Source organism: Dendrobates tinctorius, unplaced genomic scaffold (assembly GCF_039654945.1).
Source record: "Dendrobates tinctorius isolate UK_male_01 unplaced genomic scaffold, ASM3965494v1 ptg000019l, whole genome shotgun sequence".
Classification (NCBI taxonomy): Eukaryota; Metazoa; Chordata; class Amphibia; order Anura; family Dendrobatidae; genus Dendrobates; species Dendrobates tinctorius.
The window spans coordinates 31,721,112-31,731,269 of record NW_027361687.1 but is presented as its reverse complement, the minus strand read 5'-3'; the positions used below and the strand labels follow the sequence as shown (position 1 = coordinate 31,731,269).

At 48.7% G+C, this 10,158-nt stretch overlaps 2 protein-coding genes across 2 annotated transcripts in view; both read left to right on the top strand.

Moving 5' to 3' along the window:
• The first annotated feature begins 5,262 nt into the window (after positions 1 to 5,262).
• On the top strand, positions 5,263 to 7,387 carry LOC141082836 (uncharacterized). Its single transcript, XM_073566815.1, has 3 exons — positions 5,263 to 5,858; positions 6,053 to 6,209; positions 6,320 to 7,387. The coding sequence occupies exons 2-3, from the start codon at positions 6,118 to 6,120 to the stop codon at positions 7,248 to 7,250; spliced, it is 1,023 nt and encodes a 340-aa protein (XP_073422916.1). The 5' UTR covers positions 5,263 to 5,858; positions 6,053 to 6,117; the 3' UTR covers positions 7,251 to 7,387.
• Positions 7,388 to 9,675: 2,288 nt separating this feature from the next.
• Positions 9,676 to 10,158, top strand: part of JTB (jumping translocation breakpoint) — a 61,135-nt gene continuing 60,652 nt past the window's right edge. The window contains exon 1 of the mRNA XM_073566816.1: positions 9,676 to 9,808. Within this exon, the coding sequence (XP_073422917.1) occupies positions 9,756 to 9,808 (53 nt within the window). The 5' untranslated portion in view covers positions 9,676 to 9,755. The remainder of the gene's footprint in view (positions 9,809 to 10,158) is intronic.

Sequence of the window (10,158 nt, the reverse complement as noted above, 5' to 3'; positions counted from 1 at the left end):
TAGGGAATTTAGATTGTGAGCCCCATCGGGGACAGTGATGATAATGTGTGCAAACTGTAAAGTGCTGTGGAATATGTTAGTGCTATATAAAAATAAAGATTATTATTATTCGTGTAGGAGACCCACACACACAGTATACTGCAGCAGACACATAAACACAAAATACAGTATAGTGCAGCAGACACACACACAATACAGTATAGTGCAGTCCCCCACACTCAGTATAGTGCAGCAGACACAAACACACAATACTTCTCCTCGTTCCCCCGCTGCTCTCTGCTCTAGCTTCTGCAGAGCATCTCAGCAGTGTCTGATCAACCTTACTCATGACACGCTGCTGAGGCAGAGGGGGAGTAATGGGAGAGGGAGTGCAACATTAAAGCTCTCTCCTCCATCACTGCTTTCAACTATATCGAAGTCTATGATGACGATAAATTGAATGTATGATGGGGGGAGGTGACGATGCCATGCCGCTCTTACTCAGGGGCCCCATAGTGGCCACTGGCTGTGGGCCCCTGGAGGACCGGAGGCCCTAGGCAGCTGCCTAGTCTGCCTGCCCCTAACGCTGGCCCTGGGTATGCGATGGCATTGCATAGAAATCCTGGTAAATGATGCATCGTGAGGAGCTTTCCAGACATATGGCAAGACTCCGAGGGACGTTCTTCACGTAGGACAGGGCCTTGAGGGATGTCTTTGTCATAGGGTGGTCCTCAAAGGGAGTTCGTACATAGTGCGGGTCTCAGGTGACGTTCTTGGTTTAAGGCGGGCCTTGAGGAACATTCTTGGGCTAGGGAAAGCCTTAAAGGACGTTCTTGGCATAGGGCAGGCATTGTGTAGGGTGAGCCTCAGGAGACGTCCTTGGCGTATGGCAGGCTTTAAGCGACATTCTTGGCATAGGGTGAACCTTGAGGGATATTTTGGTATAGGGCTGGCCTTGTGCAATGTTCTTGGCTTAGGGCGGGCCTCAGGACACGCTCTTGGCATACGGTGCGCCTCATAAGACATTCTTGGCTAGGGTGGTCCATAAGGGAAGTTCTTGGCATAGGGTGGGCATTGAGGGAAGTTCTTGGCATGGAGCGGGACTAAGGTGATGTTCTTGGTATAGGGCAGGCCTTAAGGGAAGTTCTTGGCATAGGGGACGTTCTTTGTATAGAGTGATCCTCAGGAGACTTCCTTGGCATAGGGCAGGCCTTGAGCGACGTTTTTGGCATAGGGCGGACTTTTTAGGGATGTTCTTGGCTTACAGTGAGCCTTGAGGGACATTTTTGGTATAGGGCTGGCCTTGAGCAATGTTCTTGGCATAGGGTGGGCCACAGGAGACGTTCTTAGCAAAGGGTGAGCCTCAGAAGACGTTCTTGGCATAGGGTGGGCCTTAAGGGACGTTCTTGGCATAGGGTGGGCCTTAAGGGACATTCTTGGCATAGGCCAGGCCTCTAGAGACGTTATTGGTATACAGCAGGCCTTGAAGGACGTTCTTAACATATGGTGGCCTCAAGGGAAAGTCATGGCATACAGAGGCCTCGAGAGACGTTCTTGGTATAGGGCCTTGGTGGTCTCTCTCGGCATACTCTGCAACTCACAGGACGCTTCTGTGGCGCCCCCAGGAGTATGGTCGCCACAGTGCTATTCCCTTCCTCCAGGGAGGGTGATGTCAGGCTTGGAAGCAATGAAGGGTCTCTCTAGCAGTTAACCATAACATGCAACACAGTTCCCTCTCCAGGCCAGCAGAGGGAGCTCTGAACCAGAATTGGGGGAGGAGTGCTCTCTGAGGGCCAGGAAGGGAAATGAGGAGTTAGTGTGAGGAGGGCAACATGTGTAGACGTACACTCACTGGCTACTTTATTAGGTACACCATGCTAGTAAGGGGTTGGACCCCCTTTTGCCTTCAGAACTGCCTCAATTCTTCGTGGCAGAGATTCAACAAGGTGCTGGAAGCATTCCTCAGAGATTTTGGACCATATTGACATGATGGCATCACACAGTTGGCGCAGATTTGTCGGCTGCACATCCCTGATGCGAATCTCCCGTTCCACCACATCCCAAAGATGCTCTATTGGATTGAGATCTGGTGACTGAGGAGGCCATTTGAGTACAGTAAACTCATTGTCATGTTCAAGAAACCAATCTGAGATGATTCGAGCTTTATGACATGGCGCATTATCCTGCTGAAAGTAGCCATCAGATGTTGGGTACATTGTGGTCATAAAGGGATGGACATGGTCAGCAACAATACTCAGGTAGGCTGTGGCGTTGCAACGATGCTCAATTGGTACCAAGGGGCCCAAAGAGTGCCCAGAAAAAATTCCCCACACCATGACACCACCACCACCAGCCTGAACCGTTGATACAAGGCAGGATGGATCCATGCTTTCATGTTGTTTACGCCAAATTCTGACCCTACCATCCGAATGTCGCAGCAGAAATCGAGACTCATCAGACCAGGCAACGTTTTTCCAATCTTCTACTGTCCAATTTCGATGAGCTTGTGCAAATTGTAGCCTCAGTTTCCTGTTCTTAGCTGAGAGGAGTGGTACCCAGTGTGGTCTTCTGCTGCTGTAGCCCATCTGCCTCAAAGTTCGACGCACTGTGCGTTCAGAGATGCTCTTCTGCCTACCTTGGTTGTAACGGGTGGCAATTTGAGTCACTGTTGCCTTTCTATCAGCTCGAACCAGTCTGCCCATTCTCCTCTGACCTCTGGCATCAACATGGCATTTCCGGCCACAGAACTGCCGCTCACTGGATTTTTTTTCTTTTTCGGACCATTCTCTGTAAACCCTAGAGATGGTTGTGCGTGAAAATCCCAGTAGATCAGCAGTTTCTGAAATTCTCAGACCAGCCCTTCTGGCACCAACAATCATGCCACGTTCAAAGGCACTCAAATCACCTTTCTTCCCCATACTGATGCTCGGTTTGAACTGCAGGAGATTGTCTTGACCATGTCTACATGCCTAAATGCACTGAGTTGCCGCCATGTGATTGGCTGATTAGAAATTAAGTCTTAACACACAGTTGGACAGGTGTACCTAATAAAGTGGCCAGTGAGTGTAGAGAGAGAAGCTGGGAGACTCCATGGTAGTATGGATACTAATGGTCCTGCAACAGAAACCAGAGGAATAGGAAGCTGTAAATGCTCTATTCCCATCTAAGACTCGGAGGCACAACAGCAATGTGTGAGCCAAAGGCGATAGAAGGCTACAGCTGTCTGCCATACGAGGTAGATCCAAAAGGGAACAAGAAGGAGGAACTTCAGTGTAACACAGTACTGCATGTACCTCAAGTAAGCGCTAGGAAGGAGACTACACAACCTATCTGCATAGAGAGATTCCTGAGTTGCTTCCAGGCTAATCAGCTCCTGTACCATCTGTAATCTGGACCCTTGACTGCACTTACAAAGTAAAGGTAAAGAAACTACATTCCGCTGTGTCCTTACCTTCTTTCTACAACTTCTCCAGCACTGCTACATCTCTGTGCCAGACACTGCACCCTCTTTCCCAACACCGATCTACACTGCCCTGGGACTACAGTCCTGCCTGTGGAGGGCTACACCATCATTGCTGCACCACACCATTTGTCCCAGAGGATCTGTCTGCAGCGTTGGCTTAACATCTTCATTGCTGAATACCACAGGTGGCGTCACGAATCACTCATAAACTTTATTCCACCACTCTACCCCTTTTTATATGGGTGCCCAGGGCCACGGACCGGGTCACCGCTGCTGTGACATTCCCCTCTGAGAGACCGGCCCGGTACCGAGTACCCCACAGCCCTGGGAGGGCGACCCACTTCTATGTGCAGAGGTTAGTATTTATCAGTCATGTCCAGGAAAGTAGAGCTGCTGCCAAGGTGATGGGCACCAGTGAGCACTGATGTGTTTTTGGAGTGAAGGTGTCTGGTTGAACCCCACAGAAGAACGACTGTGCCCCAAATTATTCATGTAGAGCATCAACGCTGTGATAAAAACAAAAGTTCCACTGATCAGTTGTGGGCTGTGACCGATCCTGGGGGGGTCGCACAAGGGAACATATGGGAGCTGCTACCCAGTACACAGAGAAATTTGGAGAGGTTGGTATGCATTATAAGGCTGTGTGCACACGATGCAGATTTGCAGCGGATTTTTCCGCGCAGAAACGTTGCATATCCGCATTGTGATGTACAGTAGCATGTAAATCAATGTAAAAAAAAAAAAAAACGCTGTGCAAACGCTGCAGATTTTTCCGCGCGGTTTTCCTGCGGTACAAAATCCGCAGCATGTTACTACTTTTGTGCGGTTTTCCACCTCCCCTATCCCCTGTCTCCAAATCCGCAGGGGTAAAACCGCACAAAAACCGCAAGAAAAATGGAAGAAATCCGCAGGAAAAATGCAGGTAATTTGACCTGCGGATTTCTTCAATTCTGTGCGGAAAAATCTGCAGGGCAAAAAAGTCCGTCTGCACTCAGCCTTAGGCCTCTTTCACACATCAGGTTTTCGCCGTCAGGCGCGATCCGGCGCTTTTGACAAAAACCGGATCCGGTTTCCCCCCCATTGACTTGCATTTGCGCCGGATCGCGCCGGATGGCCATGCGTTTCATCCGGTTTTCGCCGGATCTGGCTATGTGTCGCAATCCGGCGTCTGGAAAAAACGGCTACAGTAACGTTTTTTGTCTCCGGCGAAAAAGCCGGACACGCCGGATCCGGCGCGTCCGGCTTTTTCACACAATGAAAGCCTATGAGCGCCGCAATGCGCCGGATCTGGCGACAGCCGGATCTGGTGGCCGGATCCGGTTTTTTGGCTCTGCCCACAAGACACATATATAAAAGCATGACAGTGGGACCCTCAGCCACACCCAACATGCCACCCAAGACAGCAACCAGGCGCAGGAGAAGGCAGGAGACCACTGCAGCAGCACCATCAGCACCACCACCACCCCAAATGGAGCAGCATGCTGAACAACGGGAGGGGAGTCCAGCAGCAGATGAGAGACGGTAATTATCAAATCCCCCATTCCTCCAAACTAGGGCCATGAAATATCAAGATATTCATTGGCCCTTTGTTTCTCTTTATTCAACAGCCGCCCAAGAGATGCAGCAGCAGCAACAGTGGCAGCACTGGCAGCAGCAGTAGCACCACCCACAGGCATGGAGTCTGGCCAGCAGGAAGACAGAACATCTTCTTCTGGGAGCCCTCCCTCGCATCGTCAGCGTTTGACGGTAAGTTTTTATTTCCAAAATCCATCATCTCTGTAATATATGTCTATTCATTGCCTTTTATTTCAAAACAGGAATCACAAGATGAAGAGGAGCTCCCAGAAGAAGAAGGAAGGGGTGGACAGACACCTGGAGTGGGCTCACAATTGGTAAGTTTTTTGCATCAAACGCAGAAACACAACATCACACTACACACAACACATAGAAAACAATGTTCTGCAGACCACACACAGCAAACAAATGCCTACATCCAAACACATAAATTTTTTCTTTTCTTCTCTAGTCTTCCCAATCTGGTGCTCGGCCAAGAGGTCCTCGCAGTGCCTCCCAGGGTCGTCGGCGACAGCAACGCGGCGGTCACCAGCGTGTAAGTATAAATATTTTTGTTTTGTTTTTTTGCACTTTTTATTTCATTTCTTTTGTGGAGGCCAATTATGTTGTTTTTGTCTTTTTCTTTAACAGCCTTCACAGCGTGCTCCCGACTCTGACGGTGAGGATGGAGGGATTGATGTGGACCACCTCATCGATCTCGTCAGAGAAAGGGAGCCGCTATGGAATATGGCTGACCGCCGCCATGCTGACCTGATCGTTACCCGACGACTCTGGGAGGAAATCTGTTCGCTCCTTGTGGACCGCTGGGAGGACCTCGATGCTCGGGCCCAGATTAAAGAGCGTAAGTAAATACAGTACCGGTTGCTTGATGTAAACCAGTGTTTCCCGAACTCCAGTCCTCGTGGTCCCCACGGATCATGTGTTCAGGATTTCTATTTACTATGGAAATCCTGAAAACATGACCCCTGGGGACCATGAGGACTGGAGTTTGGGAAACACTGATGTTGTATACTAACCACTCCTTTCTCGTTTCAGGGGACAGAATTGTGAATCGGTGACGGTCTGTGAGGGATCGGTTCAAGAAGGAGTTCAATAAAGAGATGCGGGCCCCGAGTGGATCTGGAGGACGCAGGAGCAAGTACAAGTACGCACAAGCCCTGTCATTCCTCCGGGAGACAATGCTCACCAGAAGGTAAATATTACACACCACATGTGAAAAAAAACGTTTAGATGTAACTTTTTTTTTTTCAGCCAGGGCCATACCATGTCACTATTTTAATTTTTTTTCTCTTTATTCCACAGCACGGTGAGCAGCACTCGGGAGCCTGCACGATTGGACCCTTCTGAGGCGATCCCTGAGGAGACCGGCACCAAGGGACACTTCGACCGCCCCGGTACATCTGCACTTTCCCAGCCTTCCCACACATTCGACCCCTCTTTCCCATCCACCAGCACAGGAGCATCATGGCCGCCTACATTACATGAAGCTGCTGGTGAGGAGATCGCTTTCCCTTTACCCCACCCTTCTGCCCCTGCCACCTCTAGTACACCTGCGGGTACTGGGCGGCAGCGGGGTCAGGAAAAGACTTATGTGCCAGAGTTCTTGCATCTGAATGCATCTTTCCGGAACTGTCTAAAAGACTTGTCAGAGCAAATCTCCGCAGGCTTTCAGCAGATCAACTCCAGCATTCTGGAGGTGAAGACACTTCTGCAAACCATGCATTCAGAAGCAAGATCTTCGCCAAACCACACCTTTTTCAGGTCTGTTGTGGAGCGCATGGAAACGCTCTCTCCTACCCAGCAGATGCATGTAATGCATTCATGCCACGCTGCTCTCCAGCAAGTTACCTCCCAACCTCCTCCCACCCCAGTAGTTCCTCCACCTGCACCCCCTCCAGCCACTTTCCATCCTCCCCCTCCTATTACATACCATCCACCTCCCCAGTACCAGCCACCTCCCCAGTACCAGCAACCTGCCCCGTACCAAACTCCTTCCCCATACAACTTTCCATCAACATCATCTGCTCCTACAGTCCCTGCCCAAACCTCCACTCCACCACCCACCACCTCTTCTGCCTCCCACATGTCCACCCATTCTGTAGCTTTTTCCACACCTTCACCTCTAACTGTTCCTTCCCCACCACGATCCCAGTCCTCTCTCCACACTCCCAGTGTTGAAGTGTCCCGCAGCCCCTCCAGCAGTATTTCCACCCCACACTACACAGATTTATAATGTGTTTTTTAATAAAAATGCCCATTGGTTTTAAAACCTTTATTAAAAAAGCTTTTTGCACATTAAAAACATTTTACAAAAAAAAAATATTTTAAATAAAAGTTAAATTATCGTTTCACAATGGTTGTCTGTCATTTCTTTCTGCGGCGAACTATGTTTTAAAAAAAGGTTAAATACAGGGTATTTCAAAGGTAAAAAGGTATTCAAAACCAGGTATATAACTGTGGGTAAATTTTAGCTTTTTGCCACAGTTGTGTTCCTGGTTGTGTTTTGAAGCAAAGTATTTCACCTAAAAAGTTGTGTTTATTGTTGGTGATTTCCTAACAATGTACACAACTTTTGTTAAAAGGTGAAATACTTTGCATAAAACACAACCAGGTACACACCTGTGGCCTAAAGCTAAAAATAGTAAGACCATGACAAGATAGCCAACTTTAGTTGGCAAAGGTATGTACTGTTGGTACAGAAGGTACACAAGTTTGGTTAGGGCACAAATCTTTCACACTCTGTCATCCTGCCAGTGTACTCTGCCTTGAGGTGACAAAGTATAGTGCAAAATTGTCCCTCATTACTGAAACCGTCACAGAACTTCTAGTGGTAATGTCATGGTAATCTTGCAAGGTGGTTTCTTCAGAGGTGTCCTCAATGGAAATGGGCTCCTTGCAGATAACAAAATTGTGGAGTACCACGCAAGCTTTGATCACCTCGTCCACAGTTTCTGTCTTGAGGTTGATCGCAGTGAATAGGACCCGCCATTTGGCTGTCAGAATACCAAAGGTACATTCAACCATTCTTCTTGCTCTTGTGAGGCGGTAATTAAAAATGCGTTTTGGTCTTGTCAATCCTCTGCTAGAGTACGGTTTCAAAAGGTGTTCTGACAGCTGGAAGGCTTCATCCCCTACACAGACAAATGGCATAGGTGGACCAGATGTTTGCGGCAGCGGTCTAGGTGGTGGGAACTGGAAGGTGTTTCCATACAGTTTACGCCCCATGGCAGACAGTTTGAAAACTTGAGAGTCATTGGAGCGGCCATAGGCCCCAATATCAACCGCAATAAATTTGTATTCCGCGTCAGCGATGGCCATGAGGACAATTGAAAAATATTTCTTGTAATTGAAATATTCCGATCCCGATCCGGCTGGCTTTACAATGCGGATATGTTTCCCGTCCACAGCGCCCAAGCAGTTGGGAAACTGACATATCTGTTGAAACTTGTCAGCAATTTCAATCCACCTCTCTGTTGTGGGCTCTGGTAAAAACTCTTCAGCTAAGGAGTCCCACAGTGCACGGCATGTGTACTTCACTATTCCATATATGGTGGAAATCCCGAGTCTGTACTGGAAATGCAGTGACGAAAGGGATTCTCCAGTTGCAAGAAATCTGTGGGGAATTAACAAACAATAAATTAGTTTTAAATCACAGCATTATACCAAAACTGAGCTATAACACTTGGAGATACAAACTACCACCAACAAGATTGCAGTGAAAGGGTGCTCTGATGCGAGCATATCCAATAAATGTGGCTTACCTTAAAGTCACCATCAGACGCTCTGCAGGTGAAACAGAGAAGCGGCAATAGGTGTCCGCTTTTCTTATGAGGTGTGCAATGCGCTCCACCAAGTAATCAAAATTCTCCATTTTCATCCGAACATATCCAAAAAATTTATCCGGGTTTCGTCGAAGGTCCATGCATAGTGTAGAATAGACCCCACGCGTCATTCTCTTGGCTGTGATGGGGTGGATCCACAAACGTCGTCTACGATGCCTGATGCGCTGCTGTCTCGCTCTCTCCTTCTCCAGAACAATCACTCTCAAACGATTTGCCTCCGCTGTAAAATCCGCCAAATTCTTCAAAATATTTCCAATGACAACATCCATCTTCGCCAGTAACTTGCTCTTCTCTCCAACCTGCACTTTCTCCTCTACAACCTGTCAAAGATGGGCTGTAGGAACACGCTATATATAGTTTTCCAGTAGCCAATCCCGTTCGGAAGGCCACAAGGGTCAATTTTAAAAACCGGATCCGGCGTAATCCGTCGAAAAAACGGATAGAAAAACGGATGAACCGGATGAGACGGATCCGGCAGAAAAACGGATCCGGCACATCAGGTTTTACAAAATATTTGCCGGATCGCGCCTGACGCCGAAAACCTGATGTGTGAAAGTAGCCTTAGAGCGGTGTGACAACCAATGTGGCCACCATTACTGGGGGCCTGTACTCCCAGCCTGTGAGGGAGATACAGAGGAAATTGTTCTATATACAATGTACAGTACTGTGACAAAATTATTACAGTGCGCTAGAAAGGTAGAGGCAGTGCAGTCCCCCACCCAGAGCATCCCAGACCCCCAACAGGATCACCATACCCTGCAACACCGCTAGTCACCACCGGAGGGCAGCCTCCCCCCCGGACACCGCTGTTATTCCTCATCCAGCCTCGAGAGGGCACAGCCGGAAGTGTTGAATCCTCCATTTGGAAGTGGCTCGTGAGTCGGGACAAGTGTGAGATGGAGACGGCAGGATGTGTCCTGAGAGGTGTCTTCCTACTGAGCTTCCACAGGTGAGGCTGCCCCTCCTATAGCGTCCTCTCACAACCCGGGTGTAACACTATGTACCGTCCCCTCATGAGTAAGTGTCACATTATAGACCGTCCCCTCATCTCCTGGGAGTCACATTATATATCGTCCCCTCATCTCCTGGGAGTCACATTATATACCGTCCCCCTCATCTCCTGGGTGTCTCATTATATACCGTCCCCTCATCTCCTGGGAGTCACATTATATACCGTCCCCTCATCTCCTGGGTGTCACATTATATACCGTCCCCTCATCTCCTGGATATCACATTATATACCGTCCCCTCATCTCCTGGGTATCACATTATACACCGTCCCCTCATCTCCTGGGTGTC